Raw genomic sequence first — 20,940 nt, forward strand, 5'->3', positions numbered from 1 at the left:
GTTTAGCCAGATAGCTTATGGTAGGGGTGGTGGGAAGTGATCAGATTCTGAGTGTATTTTTCAAGTTATGCCTTCAATTCAGATTTTCAAATGTTCACCATAAAGAAGGGTTTTAAGGCTATGAAATTGGCCATGTTGATCAGTGGTTCTAAACTCTGTCTCATCCAATGTCTGAGTATGTATAAAGCTCCTTTACTATCCTATAATGAAATGCATCAGTAATGTAAGCTCCCTAATAGAATCCAATATAGTGCTCTCACTATTATATAAATAAAGGGAAAATAATTTATATAAAAATATGTATTTCAATATATAAATTCTCAAGTACAACTATAGTACTTGTCATAGCTTTCTTCTATACTTAGAATAAAGTGAAAGCTATAAATGAAGACATGCTGCGGTGTTATACTGACCATAAGTACGTAAATGGTGTTGCCATCAGTAATATTAATTTTCCAAAGCGGTGAGAAACTCTTGGTAGAGAGCTAAAGAAAACAAACATCAATACATCCTTGGATGGCAAGATTATTGCATTCTTGAAAAATGTAATGAATGCTAAAAATGGTGCAACAAATATTTTGTTTATATTAATATGTACACAAACTGAATATCTAGTAGGGATGTTCCGAAGGTTTTCAAGATACTGGCTATTTTATTACTAATTGTACAGAACTAGCCTGTATATTGCAGAATGTCTAGCATCTTGCAATGACAGCATGGCTCCTACTCGTTGTGACAAATAAAAATGCACCCTATCCTCAAATTTTCGAAATGCCCCAGGGTGAGGTCATAGAAATACTTGCATGGCTAGAGGGGAAAGGACTGGGGCCTGAGCCCTGGATCTTTTACTAGAGGCTGAGAAGAGGAGCATTCAGCAGAGGAGACCGAGAAGGAGTGGTTGGAGGGTAGAAGGAGAAGCAAGCAAGAGTCAGGTCCTGGAGGCAAAATTAAGAACACCTGTACAGGAGGAAATAGTCATTACAGTAAAGTGCTGCTGATTGCTATATTAAGGATGGAGTGTTGACCAACTTTAAATCTGTAAATGTTACTAAATTTTACTTTAGAGGATAGTTTTTCCCTTCCTGTAATGGTATTTTCATATACCTGTTGTTTGGCTTCCATTATTTTATTTTATTTTACTTTTTTTTTGAGACAGAGTCTCACTCTGTTGCCCAGGCTAGAGTGCCGTGGCATTGGCCTAGTTCACAGCAACCTCAAACTCCTGGGCTCAAACAATCCTTCTGCCTCAGCCTCCCGAGTAGCTGGGACTACAGGCATGCGCCACCATGCCCAGCTAATTTTTTCTATATATATTTTTAGTTGTCCAGTTAATTTCTTTCTATTTTTCAGTAGAGACGGGGGTCTCGCTCTTGCTCAGGTTGGTCTTGAACTGGTGACCTCGAGCGATCCTCCCGCCTCGGCCTCCCAGAGTGCTAGGATTACAGGCGTGAGCCACCGCGCCTGGCCCATTATTGATTACTAAGTAAAGAGTTTGCATTTTGAGTGCTGTAGTTTTACATGAAGCAATTATAGTAATAGTTCTTCAAAATTGCCTTTAAGGGAAGATTTTTTTATTGTTGTTTACCCTCACTTCCAACCTTATTTTTTAATGAAACCAAAACTACTTTCAGAATTGGAAAACTCCAATTTAATTTTATGTATGTCCTTTCTTATGACCTCTATCACTTTTGAATTTTGAAAGAAAGATAATTTGTGTTCAATGAACAGAATACCGGACATATTGATTTCTCTTAGTTATTAAGAACTTACTTACATTGTTGATTCCATATGTGTAGTATCAAGCAATTGCAAAATAAGAACACTTAAATTTTTTCTAAAATAGAATGGCTCACTTCTTTAAAAACTATTAATTTTGTAGCATACTGGGATTAAAAAGTATGTAATTGAATATTTAAACTTAACAGAATGATATTGATTTTTTTAATGTTAAAATATGGTATGTTTTTAATTTTTGATCAAGTACTATCACCTTAAAACACATTTTTAATCACATTAATCATAATTTGACATTCCAAATGTGTTGGAACAACGTAATTATTGCATTAAAATGATTACTTTGGGAAATTATTTATTGGAAGAATAACAGAATTGTTCAATCCCAGTGTTTCAAATGACATGTAATAATGCTTGATTGTGCGGTAATTTTTGTCTTTTTAATTGTAGGTGTCTGTAGAAGAATTAGAACATAGTATTAGTGTTAAAATAGCTAAAGAGGCTGTGATGAATATAAATAAACCTGGAAGCCTTTTTAATCCTACAAATGGATTTTTGGAAACCAAAGTATACTTTGCAGGATTCCCTCGGAAAGTGGAAAATGCACTCATTAAACCGGTAATGATCCAAGCTTATATCATTCATCATGGATGAATTCCTTTTGTCTGTAATAGGTTTGAAGATGTGTTTTGCTGAGAATCAATAGAAGTTATTTTGTTAAACATGCCAAGTGTGACAACTTGAATTGAACATGGAAAAATAACATTAGTGACCCCTGAAATTATATTAAAGAAATAAGAAAATGAATGTAGTGGTTTTGTGCCCATTTAAGTCACCGGCATTACTCATGGAGAAGTGGATTTTTTAAATTCCCAAGTGTCAATTCAGTATGAATATCGTAATAGTCTATAGTCAGCCATTAAACATATTAAATACATATGATTGAGTCCAAAATTACATTATTTTTAGAAGTCAAAGGGCTTTCTCAAGTGTGTTTTTATGACTTAAATGTGAGAGAGCTCAAGAATAGCACAAAAGGTGGAAATTATTATTAAAAAATGTTTACTGAGGGTCTGACTATAGTCTGTCATAAATTAAAATTAGATATAACAAATGATTTTCTGGATATGATGTTTGTTTAATAACTGTAGACTAGGTTTCATGAAGGTGACTTATCACTGTCTTTGAAGAGTTTTAAAAATTTCATTTGAAATCATGGTCCTGCCAGATACACTTGCTGATTTAGTTTAAATATTTACTATTTTATATCCTGACAATTCATAGTTACTTTAACTTTTAAAAGATTTCTATGTTATGATATTAAACTCTAATTAGTTAACCTATGTCAAAATGAATATGCCTGTTCTTTGAAACTGATAAATCTAGACACTTTAAAAATAAAATGAATTACTAAAAAAGAATCAACCATTTATTGAAATAGCTACTACATGTCTTGAGCCTGTCTAGATGGTTTGGTGGAGGGTAGAGAATGCAAACACTTGTGCCTGAAGAAGCTTAGTGTCTGACTGCCAAGACTAATTTATATTGTAAATGGAAATAAAGAAAAACAGAAAGCAACTTAGAGCCCAGGGCCACAACTAGAAGCAAATACAGAACTTGAGAGCAGAAAGGTTGACTTAGGAGAGGCAGGTGGGGCTTGAGGTGTTAAATATTATTAGGATCCCATTGAGGACCTGTGATGGGAGAAATTCACTTTTACTAAAAGAAGACTGTTCATCTGAAGAACACCTTGAAAAAAAAATTAGATAAAATTAAAAATATTTAAATTATTTTAAAATGTCATCAAAGATAGGATTTTTTTGCTCTAAATGAACACCTATACCTATAATCAATTAAATGACTTTTCAGTCTGACTTAAGTTTAAAATGCACTGTTTGACCTATATTTTGATTTGTTAGATTAACCCTCGTCTAGATGGATGTATACGAGGCTGGAATCTGATGAATCAAGGAGCTTCAGGAGTAAAGGAAATTATTCAAGAAAAACAAAATAAGCATTGCCTCGTTTCTGTGGAGAAGGGCTCCTACTATCCTGGTTCTGGAGTTGCTCAATTTAGCATAGATTATAGTAAGTGATTTCCCATTTTATCTTTCTTTTCTCATTAATAACTAAATTTACTCATTGACAAACAGCAATGGTGCCTTCAGTGAACATTATTGAGTATCTACCATGTTCCTGGAGTAGTCTTAGGCTTATTCATACTGTTACACACTTTTTATAAATTTTTTTCAGCATATTAGAAAAAATATAAACACAGTTGAATATTCTTATGTTATTATTTAAAGTTTTTTGGCACATAGTCTGATTCATTTTGGGTAAATTCATTTGACCTATTTTAAAGTTCACTGATTTCTCAGTTGTTTGGGGTCTACCAATTGATGCATTAAAGGGATTCATCTTCATTTCTAGCGTTTCCATTTGACCTTTTCTTAAAATTTCTACCTCTTTGCTGAAATTCCTCATCTGTTTATACATGCAGTCTAGCTTGTCCACCAGAGCCTTCAGTATATGTACTATAATTATTTTAAATTCCTGGTCTAATAGTTTCACTTGTGTCATATCTGGGTCTGGTCATGGTGATTGCTTGGTCCCTTAACTGAGTGTTGTTTTTCCTTACTTCTATGCGTATCATATAATTTTAGGTTTAGAGGTAGGCATCTTATATAGAACACTAGAAACTGAGATAAATAATATTTATGTCTGGATCAGAGCACAACTCTTCTTTTACTGGTGAGGAGTCGAGGTACTTGAGTTTTGTGGTTGCCAGCATTATCCTGAGTGCACCCCAGGCTTCAAATTCCTCTAATATTACCTTCTGCTTAGGATAGGGACTTGTTAGAGAGTTGTTCTTAATAGCTATTCAGCTATTTAGTTTTTTTTTAATAGCAGCTCAGTTGTAGGTATTTCCTTTATGGTATGCCTCAGGAAAGTGTCCGTCTGTGGCCTTGCCCACCCCCCAGCAGAGTGCTCTCACTTGTTACTTGACATTTGCTCACATGGTAGAGAGGGCCTGGAGGGCAGGGGAGCATTCGCTATTGTTCTGGTACAGACTCAGTCTCGGGCAGGTGTCATATTCCTGGGTCTCACGGGTGTGGACTTTTCATTGTTCTTCCTCTCCCACCCTCACCAGTAAGGGAAATGTCTAATAATAAGGGCTCAAGATGGTTTCCTGCTCCTCCTCCATGGTAAATATTTTTTTTTGGTTTGTTTTTCCTGTTTTTCCCTTCCCCTAGTCTGTAGGTGCCATGGGTCTTCATATGTGTCTTAATGGCTAGGTTTGCTGCCTTTTCCCCAGTGCTTTAAGGCTTTTGTTGTGTAGAGGAGACAGAGAAGGATCTGAGTGGGGTTTTTTGCTTTTCCTGCAGCTGGTGCTACTCCCGGGACTGCATTAGGAAGGAGGCTTTCTCTGGTCTCCTTCCCTGCCCCCAGCATTTCTCTTGAGCACCCAATAAGGTCTATGGAGAAGAGCCTGTGAATGAGTATGAATTTCCCTGGGTCCCCAATTTCTAGGGTTTCTGAATTCACCTCCCCCCATATGGACTTTAGCAATTTGTTACAAGCTTTACCTAAATTATTTTTACCAATCTGGGGGCATGTGGCATCTGCCCTGGGTAAGAAAGTGTTCTTATCCTGGCTCTCCTTGGAAACACCTGTCTTTCTTTAGGTTTCTTGTTAGTTGGCAGCTCTGCAACCTCAGCTCTTTGATAGTTTGAGAAGTTGTTTTTGTGCAGATAATTTGGCTTTCGTTGTTGATATAAGAGTGAGAGTAGTGCTCTTTCCAGTTTCCTACAGCTTAAGTGGAGCAGAAAGTCTTGCCAGGCTGCCCCAGGTTTTTACCTTTATGAATAACACTTCTGTGAACATCCTTGAACATACATCCTATCCTGTGCCCTTATGTGATTCATTCTATAGGAAAAAATCTGAGAATTAGATTATCTCCAGGAAAGGTTATATAAATATATAATTATTACAGATTTTATTACATTCTCTTCCAAACATCTTTTATCAGTTAATACTTCTACCCACAGAATGAGAAAGTTTGTTTGAGATGTGTTCCAATCTGATAGTTCAAAAATTAAATTTTGTAGTTTAAAATATTATTTTTCTATTTTCTACTGGACTTCAGTATCTCTTCATATGTTTATTAGCTATTTGTACATTTTAATTATGCTATTGAGTTTTTTTTGTTGTAGGAGTTCATTATTTGAGCTACTAACACTTTGCATTATAAATTAAGTTAGTGTTAATCTGATATCTCTGCTTTAAGAAAAAGTTATATTTTAAGTGTGTTTATTCATAACCTTAAAAAATATTTACTACAGTTTTAAGGAAGAATTTTATACCAGTGATTTCTGTTTTCCTAACATAAATTAATACAATGCCTTTAACTTAGCTCTGTACTACATATGAAGGATTTCAAAAAAGATGTTCTAAATGGGGAGACCATTGACTATAGAAAACATCTAAGCTCACAATGATGAAAATAAAATATATATTGTACCTGAAAAAATCACTCTCATAAGTAATTAGTTCTTTCATGGATAACTTGAAAGAGAACTACTTTGTAACTAATATTTAATATTACATTATAACTTCTATACATTTGTATGTTCACTTTAGTTTGAGTTTGTTAATATCCTGTATTAAATTTATTTATTTCACAATGATTATATACATTTTCTTCTGCATGGGAATTATAGGCTTGTAATGAAAAATTTAGTAGTATTATATGTGACTACATGGAAGAACATCTTATCAAAGGAAAATTATTTTCTCCATTCACCTTCACCCTTTCAAATGCTCCAAGTAGTATTTGGGCTTTGTTACATGTTACATCATATTAAATGAGGGAGACTTCATCAGATTGTGAACTAATGTTTTCAGGAATCCATTACTTTGAAAACATAATTAACTGAACAAATATTTATTGAATGACTGCTGTGGAAAATAAAGTGATGATAGAGACATGTACTGCCTAGAACTTGAACTTTAGTGGGGCAAACGATTAACATAGTAATTAAGAAAGAGAATGTTAAGTACAAAGGTAAGACAATCGCAGAACAAGAGTTCCCATTCTAATTTTAAAACTATTAATAACTGTTGACGTCAAAGTATTTCTCTACTATCAAACTATCCAACTCCTCTGTGTATATAGATCATATTTATCTTTCCCACTGCTCTAAGATGAAAAGTGTTGGGCTGGTGATGGCAGCTATCTATACCCACATTTTCCCTCAGAAATTACAATAAATTTGTTGAATTTCCTTCTAAATGTGTACTTTAAAATATGACCACTCTGAGATTTGAGCATTGGTCAATGTGCAAGGAAGAAGGAAGAGCTGTTAAAGAGCAAACAGGGAAAGTTCACAATAATCCTTAATACCACAATCCAGAATTCTCTTCTAAAAACAACAGAAAGAAGGGGCTCCATTTGCCTGCATTTGAAAACAAAAATTTTGTTTGTTTTCCCTAGGTTATATAGATCTTTGAGAAAGGGAACTAAAATCTTTGGTATTACACAAAGATGGCTTTGAATATTAATCAGATTGTAATAAATCCTTCTGGTGTGCTTTAAGAGTATATTGACCCTGGCTGGGGTGCAGTGGCTCACGCCTGTAATCCTAGCACTCTGTGATGCTGAGGTGGGTGGATTGCTTGAGGTCAGAAGTTCAAGACCAGCCTGATCGGAGCGAGACCCCATCTCAAAAAATAAAATAATAAAATTTAAAAACTAAAAAAAAATTTTTTTTAAAGAGTACATTGATCCTGTTTTTGTTTCCTTGTTTTAAACAGATAACATATCCAGTGCTGAGAGTTGGCAAGTAAATGTGACCTTGAATATTCGCCCATCCGCGGGCACTGGTGTTATGCTTGCCTTGGTTTCCGGTAACACGGTGCCCTTCGCCTTGTCCTTGGTGGACTCCACCTCTGAAAAATTCCAGGTAACTTTAAACCTGTGTAAGCCTTGGTTTTCTTTTTATTTTTTAAATGGCTATTTTAGTAGTATCTACCTCAAAGGGCTATTTTGAAGATTAAATGATGAAACTTATATAAAGTACTTGGCACAATCTCCAGCACATAATTAAGAACTCAAAAAATGTTCATTGTTGTTACTTTTTTGCTGTCTTATTTCCAAGGTCTGAACCAAGAAATGAGGAAGTGGGGATAAGAAACCTTCTGCGTCCATAGCTAAGATTAGGCAGACTCACACAGGCAGTTTGGAGCCATCACAGGGTCCATAGAGACCCACCCTTATCCAGAATCTTTGGAGCATCATAGGAATTAGTCTGCACTAACGAAATAGAAGGGAGTCTGATTACAGTCCTCAGTGCTTAACTATAATGCTTTGTACTTTCTTACACTCTTAAATCTTTTCTCCCATGAGTAAATTAGGAAAGAAGAGAGAAAACTAAAACTGGTTCACTTGCCTTACTGGCAACTCTTATTTGAAATTAGGAGGAAGAAGAGGAAAAAGTCTTAGATAAAAGCATACATGAGAGTTATCAGAAGATCTGAATTATACAAACTTATATTAGAGGTTAATAGTTCTGTCCACGTGTCATCAAAACAGTGGATTCCAAGTTACAGCAAGCAGCTAATGTTTATGCCAGGGTTGGCTTGGATGCTCTCATTAGCTTTTAGAAAAGGACATATAATTGAATAATGCCTATAGTGATAAAAAAGGGTGGTGTTTGTAACTTAAAGGATGATTGGGGTGGGAGGTAGGGTGGGGGGAGTTTCTAGTGGTTAACCATAAGTAACCTAAAAAGGTCCTGCTGAGTTTTTTTTTTTCTTTAATCTCCAACTACAAGGAACTTTCTACATTTGGATTTTAGTTTTTTTGTTTGCATGTTTTTTTTTTAAACAAAATGGAATTCCTATCTTTACATTATTTATATAGTGGAGGAGATTAACGCATTCTATGTCTTTGATATTTATTTTATCCTTTCTGTGTTTGTCTCCATAGCTCTTATTTTGCATGTCAGATTCCCTTCTCAAGATCTATGTACAGTATTTCATAACATTATTCCACGAACCACTGATCATTCTGGAGCATTTTCTCAATTGACCATCTCTTTAAATGAGTTTTAAGGATACAGATATGTATAACACAATAACAAATATCCTCAAAGAACCTATATTTATGACATAGAGACTTTTCACTTAACATAGGTATTGTGAATTCCTAAGTAAACATTTCAGACTATCTTTCTACCACCTGGGAAGCCTCACAGTACCTGTCTCCCTAGTTTTGATATTATTTTCTCTCTCTTACTTTTTACATTTCCTCTATACTGTATAAGTTATATGCACAGATCACTCTCAACAAGTTGAGTAATTTAAGTATATTAGCAGTTTGAAAAGTTCGGCAAAATGAATACATTTTCTTTTTTGAGAATCTTCTGGAAAATACTCTAATTGACTGCTGACAACCCCAGGTTTTTCTTTCTCAGGGCCTCCTCACTCATTTTGTTCCAAGTCTATATGATAGCTTGTGTGGCACAAACAAACCTTTCAGTCCTGCTAGCATGTGCTTACTATAGCACTTTAAATTTTCCAAGTCTTTTCCCCAACAAAGAGTGATTCAACTTCTTTTTTTAATACATAAGCTTTGGAATTTAGGAAGGCTCATCAACAGAAAGGTACTGCTTAAGACACTGCTTTAGATTCCTGTTGGTAAAACAATTCTGTTAGTTTACTGAATTTTCAGAAGTCAGTATCCATTTACGTATTAGCTAAACTTAGAGTTTGTAAAACTAATGTATATTTTTAAATTATGATTATTATAATTAGCAATTTTTCAATTAAACCTGGAATCTCTGTCATATTTTTTTCTTATCGAAATTCAGTTTTTTTTAATTTCAGAAACTCAAAGGTCACTCTTAAGTCACATAACTGTTGGTACTTGCTTACATTAGGTCTTTGCTTTGCTCTTCAGGATATTCTGGTATCTGTTGAAAATACAGTAATATCTCAGATAGAGGCCATGAGTCTATGTTCTGGTCAACAATCGTCTCTGGAATTCAGAGTCAACAGAAACAATCTGGAAGTGTGGACTCCACTTCAAGAAGATACCGTCTCCTCTGAACACTTTCAAAGACAATTTGCCATCTTGGATAAAGCAATGAAAGGAACAGTGGCCACTTACCTGGGTGGCCTTCCAGGTATGTGCTTACTAACTTCAGTTTTTAAAAGTATGTTTTTAATCACATTAATAATATTTTAAATATATAATGTTAGCACAAAGCCATCAGAAGCGAAGACAAAATTTTTGTACCTATTGTTCTTTCTCTGAGGGAGGACACTGGTATTTTATTGGTGCGTTTTTGGTTTTTGGCTTTTTTAAACAGTAAACTGAAAGTGACCAAGTTTTGGTACATTTGGCTATCCTAGCCAGAAAGGATATATCACTTCAATTCACCCTCACAATAGTCTTGTAAGTTCAATATTTATTCTTCAATTCAGCCATAATTTATCCAATATTTATTCATCCATTATTCAGTTCATCTGTCATTTATCCAATTTTTCTTAAGTACTTATGTCCCAGGTACTAGAGACACACAATAATAAACAGATAGATATGGTCCCTGCTGTTAAGGCTTTTACAATCTAGTGGCAGAGGCAGACATTAAACAACTGATATGGAAAACATCAAAATAATTAAAATTGTGATCACTTCTATGAAGGAAAAGTATGGGATGCTTTAGAGTCTGAAAATGGGGACATGACCTGATTGTGGGGGCCAGGAACAACCTCTCTGAATAGGAGACTAAAATATAAATCTGATATTTGAAGGATTAGATGAATTTAAGCAGGTGGTGGGAGTGGGGATTAGAGTTCATATGCAGGTAACATGGTCCATATGTGGGAAAAATGGACAAAAGGGGATGAGAAGCTTAAGGACTCTCTAGAAGATCAGTCTGGCTAAAGCATGTCAGGCAAGGAGATGGTAGTGCAGCCTGAGGCTGTGTACTGGGTGGGTGAGGAAGGGTTTGTAGACCTGGTTCAGGGTCTTGAGTCTTATTATGAGACATGAGAATGGTTAAGAAGTTTTAGACCACGAAGTGGCATATCAATATCACAATTTAAAATTTTCACTCTACATGATGGATGGAGATGGATAGGCGAGAGGCAAAACTGGGTGCAGCTGAGATGAGTTGAGGCTATTGAATTAGTCCACATGAAGAAGCAGTAATAGCCGCAATACCTACACTACCATCAACCGGTGCATAACAAACAGTCTGGCAGTGCTCAGAGTGCTCCAAATGTATGAACTCATTTAATTTTCAGAATAATCCTGTGAGGTGGGTACTGTTAGTATCCCCATTTTACGGATGAGGAAGCTGCTGGACCAGGGTGACAGCAGTGGAGATGGTATGCAGCAAATAGACTGGAGAAGTATGTGAGAAACCAAATTATTAGGATTAACAATTGAAAGACCAGTATAAAGATGATTCTTAGGTCTCTAGCATGAGCAGTTGCATGGATTCCATTTACCAAAATGGAGAAAGCTGGAGGAAAAGCAGGTTCATCTTTAAGTTAATATTGGAAAACATAAAATTGCACCAATATTTTATTTTAAATGGCAAGAAAAAAAAAAATAGGCAGGAACTTCTTCCGAAGCATTTTTAGGTACCATGTGCAAGTTGTTTTCATAGGAAGAATTGGAAGTTTGATGTCTGGACTTCTAGCAACCCTCATTGTATTGCTTTAGCTGCTCAGGGTCTTGGTTTCCCATATAGCCCAGAAATTTTATCTGGGATTTTGGGAAATAGAATTAAATAGACTCTAAAGATAGATAGATACATAGATACATAGAGTTAGTTAAGTAGTTAACATGGTTAGTTATTAGGGAGTATAATTATAGTTCAAATCAATAAATTCTATATTGAAATCAACCTACTGCCTTAGTCACAAGTTAGTTAAATATAACTTTAGGAAAACAAACAATGAAAGAATTTAAAAGAAGCAAAAATATCAAAATTTCAGTGGTTCCAGGATTTGGCAATAGCATTGAGGACTGAGTTCAGGCAGGATGTGTGGAAAGAGTGTGTAAAATCTGAGAGACACTGAAAATTGAGATAAGTGTATAAACTATGGGATGGGTAAATTATTAATAGTACACAAAGTAGGCATGTTAAATTTCATGTTAAAAGTTAAAACTCAGGGGAAATTGATGATTCTGAGGAATTTTGTAATAGTAGCATAATTTATGAGGTTCGGCTAGACTTAAAAGGGATTCTTAACAAATGCTATGAGCTCATAGAAAAGTATGGACTTTATTCATTGTATGGGCAAGTTAAAAGTGGAAAATTGAAGTTGTTATTTTTGGCATAAGGTTCTGAGGAAGAAGAATACAAACTAGAGAATATCCACCATGAATTAAAATTCATGGAGAGGAGATATCAAAAAAGAGGAAGCAAGTGGAGAGATGGATAGTCTTCTAATGAACCATTGTTCTTAGGAATCAAAGGGCCTTACTAAGTATTAAATTTTATAAAGAGGCCAGGCACAGTGGCTCACATAATCCTAGCACTTTGGGAGGCTGAGGCAGGAGGATCACTTGAGGCCAGAAGTTTGAGACCATTGTGGGCAATGAAATATAAAAAAATTAGGTGTGAATGGTGTTGCACACCTGTAGTTCCAGCTACTCTGGAGGCTGACATAAGAGGATTGCATGAGCCCAGGAGTTCGAGGCTGCAGTGAGCTCTGATCCCACCACTGCACTCTAGCCTGGGCAACAGAGCAAGACCCCATCTCTAAAAAAAAAAAAAAAATTTGATAAAGAGTATGAAAGTGTAGAGTGACCCAAAGGCCCTAAACTAATCCTAAATTATTCACTGAGGAGTTATTAAAATTATTATTTTTTAGAACACCAAATATTGCATAAAAGTGAACCCTCTATCATGGCCTGCTTTGTATGCTCAAAAGGAAACCATTTCTTAGGAAAATACAGAAATCTGCTTTTCTTCCAGCAATAATAAAAAAAAGATACATTTGTCATGGCATTTAGAAAAGATTTTCAAGTACCTGTAATTTAGAGGTGAAAAAATGATTTAGTAATGCTTAAACTGCTGCTCAAATTTAATGATAAAATACTACATAATTTGTATAATAAAGTAGAATATTATAAGCAAAATATGCTTATTTCTATGCTTCTTAAAATGTGTTTATTTATCTTAAGTTTGGATGAAACTGAACTGTATTTATGAAGTCAGAAGAACTCATGATGTACTGAATTCAGTGCTAAGCATAATACCTTAAATATAGGAGTCACTTAGTGTGTATTTATCGAATAGAATTACATTATTAACTTTTCCTTTTGGATTAGAATTTGGTTGGAAATGGGAAGTCTGAAAGGTTTCTCTAACTGTAAACAAATAGGATGCTAAAATTCTTGGACTAATTAGTCTAATATTCTGTTTTTACAGATGTTCCATTCAATGCCACACCAGTGAATGCCTTTTATAATGGCTGCATGGAAACAAAGATTAATGGTGTACAGTTGGATCTGGATGAAGCCATTTCTAAACATAATGATATTAGAGCTCACTCGTGTCCGTCAGTTCAAGAAGACACAAAGAATTCTTAAGGCATCTTTTCTCTGCTGATAATATTTTTTTCCTGTGTGTAATTATACTTACATTTCAATAATAGCTGAAGAGTTTTGCCTACAATGTACAATCTTTAATTATTTTGTGGCACTTTAACCTTCTTGGAATTTTTAAAAGGTCCTTTTTCAAGAAAAATATTCCGTTGTAATATAAATCACATTAAAAAATCCTTACTTCTATTGCTGTCTAGAAATTAAATAATGAAACACATAAAAATTTTAAATTTGAATTTTTTGCTACAAATGACATCATTTCAATTTTTATTTGTAAAAGTAAATTTTAATTTTGTCATCATGAACTAGTGTTTAAATATCTATTCTTCTAAGAAGGCAAAGAAGTAAAGCCAAACAAAAGTGCATGTGATTAAATATTATCCATCATAGGCAGCGTTTTGTTTTTGCTTTTGTTTTTCCCTATGAAGGCAGAAGAGATGGCCTATTAAATATGAATTGAATGGAGGGCCATAAAGCTTTATTCCAAAGCAATTCCTCAGGGGGACCAGCTTTGGCTTTATCTTTTTCTTACCTGGCTTCACGTGTGAACCAGTATCTTTACTGAATTAGAAAAGAAGTAGGACAAATTTTCATGAGAATGGCACATGAATCTTGCTTCTTGGGAATTGGATTCTATGAGGGAGGAGACATTATATTTTGTTGGAATGGATATAGAAATCTGAGATGGATACATTCCTTAAATTTTGGCTCTGTGCATCACAAAAGCTCTGCATGAGAAAAGGCAGAATTTAGTGATGGAAACAAGAATAAACGTATGTGGAATTTCATAGTTTTCCTTGAATCCAACTTTTAATTACCAAAGTAAATTGCCAGAACATGATTTTTGAAGAACAAAGGAACTGTGAAAATTACAGCAAATTTTAACAAAAGGATAACCACAGAGAGATATAGTTAATATTGTGTTTTTGTAATCAAAGAAGTAAGGAAGTAAATTGCCACATACTTGCTGGTACTGCAATGCATTTCAAGTGGCAGTTTTGTTACTCTTGAATCTATTATCACATCAGGTATGTATCAGATATTTCATTGACAGTTTTAGAAAATAAACTTCCTTTTACTGTAGTTATTTTACATCGCATAAAACATAATAAATTGGTGTATAATTTTGAAATGTATATGATTAATATCTTTATTCTATCAACTGTTTGAACAGAACATAAAATTACATGATACACTTCTAACTCTTCATGCAGCACAGTAGTTCTTCAGTTAAAAGACAGATATAGCTCACACATTTGATGAACAGTAATGGTTGGGCTGTAGACTGGAGTTCAGAAAGGGAAGAAAAGCAAACATAACATGCATTGAGTGTCTGACACATACCAGAAATTGTACTAGATCATCTTACTGGATGCAGTTTTTTCCCCAATTGCCACTGTATACTATGAGTGATAAATATCAGCAATGACTTGATAATTATGTTGGTGCAGAAAAGCAAGGAGGGAGAAAAGCTGAGAGAAAATATGAGAAAGGGGGAAAAAAAAGAGAAGGGAGGGAAAAATGAATATCTTCTCAGGTAGAGTTCTCTGCTTCTCATTTAATTATGGCAGCATACAAGGGCAGCTTTAGGGATCACTCCCACATTTCACATCATCAGAAGCAGAAACCTTCCCACATGCAGTGATGTTTATAGAGGCTCCAGAGATGCATTTATAAATTTTATCTGTCTTTGAGATGCACTCACATATGGCTAGAGAGGGAGAGCATCTAGACCTGTGGCTAAGAATCTTTGATTTTGATCTTTGCCAAGAAATATAGATTTCTACTTTTAAAGAGTTGGGTAGAGAACAGTGGCTTCATGGAGGTAAAGTAGGTATTTGGTGCTATTTCATGTTTGTATAGTGAAAAAACCCAAAATATAGACCCATTACAGAGTCCCCTAGAATGTAACCATTTGCAGCGATAGGTGATGGATCAGTAAAATCAATGGTTAATCTGTGAGTACAGATTAATCATTCACCTCATTTTTCCTGTCTGAAAGTGTAAGTCCAGTCTTAGTCCCCACATGTGAATATGATAAAGTATTTCTAATTTCCTTTTCATTCTGGAATTATTACTGGAAAGAGGACATTTTTTGGTGAAAAATTTTTTTTTTTCAAAAAATAATTGCCTTATATCTTTTGAAAGTCTCTTAGATCTTTAATTTCTGTGGTCAGTGAGAACTAAACTAATACATAAGACTGGGATATTTGAAATGATTTCATTTCATTTCTTCATAGTGCTATTAATATGGATATATTATAATGGAAAGAAAGAGGGAAAGAAAGATTGCCAGAAGAAAAACAAGGAAGAAGCAGATACAGAGATTTTAAAAAAGAGAGCAATATGTCCAAAAAGAGAAAGGAACTAGTAGACAATAATAAAAAAACAATAATAATAATAAGTGAAAAAAGAGAGAAAGAAAGATGATGAGGAAAGAGAGAGACCTAGAGACAAGAAGCAGGAATAAGAGAGTCTTCAGCAAATTTATCCAAGGTGAGGATGGCAACTTTAGAATTGCTGTGAAGACAATGTTCCAATGCCCTGGAGGAGTAGCTTTGGTTAAGCAGCTACTAGAGATGATGACCTTGTGACTTGCCTCCCTGAATGGGTGAAAGAGCTTGCAATCACTAATTTCTGACATTTTATTGCCTTATCCTGACCTCTTGGGGGCTCAGCCAATTTACACCAGAGGGAGTTATCAGTGATTGCATCTGGGGAAATGCAGACTAGGAAGAGCTCCCCTGAACATGTGTGAGTTTGATGCTAGAATCAGAGCTGAGAAAACTTTTAAACCAAGGGTCATACAACATCCACAAGCACCATTAGCCATGGCTGGCACACTAATGGTAGTCTAGAAATACAAATGGGTAACTCCTGGGATGGCAGGAGAGAAAGATCCAGTAGGATCCAAAAATGATGAGCTTATGAAGACCACTGAGTTAGGGAGGGTGTCATATCTATTCTATTCCATGAAGGAATAAGCATGCTTGGAATAAAACCTTTGTTAGAATCAATCATGAAGATGTAGCTACCTTCCGAAATATGTGTTCAGTACCTCCTTAGAAGGGGTTTTCTCAATTTCAAACATTCTTCTGACTTTGAAATTTGTAGAATAATTGTTCTAGAAATTTTAAATATTTTTTCTTTTTTTTTCCTGCAATTTTTTTTTTTTTAAAAGGATCTTTAGAGCACAACTTGGTGCTCTTGAAAGCCTTTGGTAAATGTATACACAACTGAAAATAGTAACTTTCAAATAAATTTTTCTCTTGTGCTAAGCCAATTTGAGCACAATTTTCATACTTCCTGGTATTTATACTTTCCCTTCTGATGTTTAAAAAAGTCTCTAGAAATGTCTGAGAAGACTAGGGATCTGTAGCTTTTAAGTACTCACTATTTTTCACTCATCAGCTCATTTGGGCCTTATAAAAGCTCTGTCAAGCATGGCATCCAATCCTAAGTCTTCCTTACTTTTATTCTTCCTTTCTAGGAAGGAAAACTGAGCCTTAATGGCCCTGATTACTGGAAAGTGACTGACGTAACGTAGGCTCTTCCTGGTGATTGGATTAGGGTCATGCAACTAACCATCATTATGGAAAGACTTGTGAGAAGGCTTCTCATTACCTTCTGTCCCCCAGGCTGAACTGTCTAAAATATCCAATGAAGGGAGAAAAATTAATAAAATTATTAGTCGTAAATCTCTTCTTTGCTTCATAATCACCACGATCCTTCAATTCTTTCTAACTTATAGAACCTGAGCACCCACTAGGTGCAGTAACTGGAGGTGTTGGGAAAGCAATGATTAATCCATTAATCCCACAACTATTTGTACAACATGTACAATGTGCCAAACACTACACTGTTCTGTGCACTTGGGCTGCATGAATGAACGAAACACAAATATCTATGTGCCTATGTACAAAAAGGGTCATAGAGAAGACCAATCCAGAGGCAAAAGTGTCTTCTATGATTCTTCTCATATCATGTCTTGATAGATGTTAATTTAATCTGCTTTTACCTTAGTATCGGGCTGACAGAGTCCAGGTTAATTTTTATTGTTAATGTTCAATTAAAAAAATAGTTCTGTGAGTATGATATTTAGATACAAACCTAATCAGTAGGCCCAGTCAATATTGGTGAGAGGTAATCTTTCAGGCTCTGTGTGACAACCTTCACTGATGCAGAACTCACTCATTTTCTCTTTGTTCACTGTGTCAGTTTGGAAGCAGATGCCAAGAGAGGATTAGATAGGTGTTAAGGACTGATTATGTTGCCTCCAAATTCATATGTTGAAACCCTAAACTCCAATGTGACTGTATTTTGATATAGGGTCTGTAAGGAAGTAATTAAGGTTAAATGAGGTGGTAAGGGTGGGGCCATAATCCAATGTGACTGGTGTCATTTTATAAGAAGAGAGAGACCCGGCATGCTCACACACAGGAAAGGCTCTGTGAGGACACAGCAAGAAGGTGGCCATCAGTAAGCCAAGGGGGGAGGCCTCGAGAGAAACCAAACCTGCCCACACATGGGTCTGGGGCTTGCAGTCTCCAGCACTGTGAGAAAGTCTATTGCTGTTATTTAAGCTCCCTAGTCTGTAGTATTTTGTTTTGGCAGCCCTAGCAAACCAACACAACAGGAAGTACATTTATTAGGCCCCATTCTAATGACCTTATTTTAACCTGATTATCTCTATAAAGATCCTATCTCCATCAATACCTAGCAGTTGTCTAAAAAAAAATAATAAAAAGAGAAAATAGAAATTTAAAAAAGGAAAAAAAATCCTCTCTCCAAATGAAGTCACAGTCTGAGATACTAGGTATTAGCACTTCAACACGTAAATTTGGGGGAACACAATTCATTTGATAACAGAAGTTTTCTTGTAGCTGAGCCTTAGGTATTTTGATTTGAAAAGACAAAATATAGAGCAAATCATTAAATAAATAGACATTCAAAGATGTCTAGTGGAGGTATCTATGATTTTATGCAGTTGCTATACCCTAGGTTTTGACTTTAAGACATGTTTTTTGGATTGAGAATCTCCAATTTCTAGAATTATTACATAAAACCATAAAATTAATCTTCAACAGAGGAGAAGTATGTATATGTATGAGATAGGTAGAGAGGAGTTGAGAAGGAGGGATTAGAATGTGCCCATGCTTAACAAGCTTTTCTAACAGGTCTATTATAAAAAAAAGTCTCTTTCCTCATGCCTAGCTACTATTTATATTCCTGTCTTCCTTTATCCACACTTCTTCCTATCCCTATACATACTCTATCAATAATAATTAAAACTAGCCAAAGGGCTGGGCGCAGGGGCTAACGCCTGTAATCCTAGCACTCTGGGAGGCTAAGGCGGGAGGATTGTTTGAGCTTAGGAGTTGGAGACCAGCCTGAGCCAGAAGAGCAAGAAGAGTAAGACCCTGGTCTCTACTAAAAATAGAAAAATTACCCAGGCATGGTGGAGCATGCCTATGGTCCCAACTACTCAGGAGGCTGAGGCAGGATCGCTTGAGCCCAGAAGTTTGAGGTTGAAGTGAACTATGATGGCATCACTGTGCTCTACCGGGGCAACAGAACAAGACTCTGTCTCAAAAACAAACAGGCAAATAGAAAATACTAGCCAAAGGAAATAGAATGCTTTTCCTAAGAAAGGAAAACATTTCCTATTGTCAGAGTCCAGAAGGCTATTTATTTACCTCAATGAGTGAGAACTGGGAAAAGGTGAGTGATCCAATTCTTCTTAAAGTAGAGGTAGTGGTGAAATGGTAAAGTGACTTTGGGGAGGTTGGAGGGACCCCTGACTGGTAGTAGTTTGACAACCAGCATGCAAAATTCTTGTACAGTCAAAAATCAACTTTTGCAAGCCTGTCTGAGTGTGCTGAGCTCCAGCCCACCACGCCTAACAGTCTGGAGGCTAGAAATTCAGGATAGAAAGGGCCATACTCCCTCTGGAGGCTCTAGGAGAGAATGCATCCTTGCCTCGTCCATCTTCTTGTGGCTGTCAGCAGTCCTTGGCTTTCTTGACCTTGACCACATTAATCCCTGCACCCATCTTCACATTGCCTTCTTCTCTATTTGTATCTTCTCCTCTGTGTGTCTGTCTCTTATGAGGACACTTGCCATTGAATTTAGGGCCCACCTAAATAACCTAGGATAATCTCAACTCAAGTTCCTTTACTTAATAAATCTGCAAAGACCCTTTTTCTAAATAAAGGAACATTCACAGGTTTGGGATAAAGATGTGGACATAATTCTGTGGGGAATGGGAGCATCACTCATTTCATTACATTTATAATACAGTCATGTGCTGCATAATGACATTTTAATCAACAATGGACTGCACATATCATGGTGGTCCCATAACATTTGAATGGAGCTGAAAAATTCCTTTTGCCTGCAGAAGTCATAGCTGTTGCAATATGGTAGTGCAATTAGTTTACTTTTAGAAATAAATTTAGTGTGATCTAAGTGTTCAGTATTTATAACATCTACAGTAGTGCTCAGTAATGTCATAGGCCTTCACATTCACTTACCACTCACTGACTCACCCAGAACAACTTCCAGTCCTGCAAGCTCCATTCATGGTAAGTGCTTTATATGTCAGGGTTGGTTTTTGAAAGAGAAATGTCCTGGTTCTTTGGCTTCTTGCTTGGGAGAATCACAAGCAGGGCTGGTGCAACAGAGTGAATACAGACAGGAAGCAATTCCACACAAATAGCTTTCATTGTAAAAAAGAAGGAAGAAAGAAGAAAGCTACACAATTGTAAAAAAAAAAGAAGGAATGTACACAAAGCGAAAATGTACTCCAGAGAGAGAAACAGGTCAGTCTCCATGAGTGGAGAAAGATGTTAAGAACTCTCAGGTGGTTTCTTTTTATTGGCCTGGTCCGGGGGATGGCTTACAGGAGGTGTGGGATGATTCCAGATGATTGATGTACATGGTTGTCAGGTGTTCTGTGTTTTCCTGCAGTCTCTTCCCCTGATTGGTTCCCCAGCTTCTCTGCCCCTAGGAACCACCCTCCTGGCCTGTATTTGCCACTTGCAAATTTGATCCCTGTCTAACATTATACAGGTGTACCATTTTTTATTTTTTATATTTGTACTTTACTGTGTCTTTTCTATGTCTAGATACACAAATACTTACCGTTGTGTTATAATTGCCTACAGTATTAGTACAGTAACATGCTGTACAGGTGTGTAGCCTAGGAGCAATAGACCATACCATGTAGCCTAGGTGTGCTGTAAGCCATACTACCTAGGTTTGTGTAAGTACACTCTATGATGTTCGTGCAACGCCAAAATCACCTAAGGATGTATTTCTCAGAATGTGTTCCTATTATTAAGCAATGGATGACAATTTGTGTTAAATTCACATTACATATTAGACTGATGTCAAAATTTGAGAGAACAGAGTAGAGAATGAGAGGAATATTATGTTGTTATTATTATGAGCATGAATACTGGAGCCAGACTATTTGGTTTAAATGCCAGTTCCATCACTAACTAGCTTTGAGAACTTGGGCAGGTTACTTAATGTCTCTGTGCCTTTGTTTCCTCATCTGTAAAATGGGATAATAA

The 20,940-nt window shown here is 35.8% G+C and overlaps 1 protein-coding gene across 1 annotated transcript in view; it reads left to right on the top strand.

The window, feature by feature from the left end:
* Positions 1-13,599, top strand: part of PROS1 (protein S) — a 67,052-nt gene extending 53,453 nt beyond the window's left edge. Inside the window, exons 11-15 of the mRNA XM_045540440.1 lie at positions 2,185-2,352; positions 3,654-3,822; positions 7,549-7,697; positions 9,695-9,920; positions 13,188-13,599. Of these exons, the coding sequence (XP_045396396.1) occupies positions 2,185-2,352; positions 3,654-3,822; positions 7,549-7,697; positions 9,695-9,920; positions 13,188-13,348 (873 nt within the window). The 3' untranslated portion in view covers positions 13,349-13,599. The remainder of the gene's footprint in view (positions 1-2,184; positions 2,353-3,653; positions 3,823-7,548; positions 7,698-9,694; positions 9,921-13,187) is intronic.
* The last annotated feature ends 7,341 nt before the right edge of the window (positions 13,600-20,940 follow it).

This window comes from Lemur catta, chromosome 1 (assembly GCF_020740605.2).
Source record: "Lemur catta isolate mLemCat1 chromosome 1, mLemCat1.pri, whole genome shotgun sequence".
NCBI lineage: Eukaryota > Metazoa > Chordata > Mammalia > Primates > Lemuridae > Lemur > Lemur catta.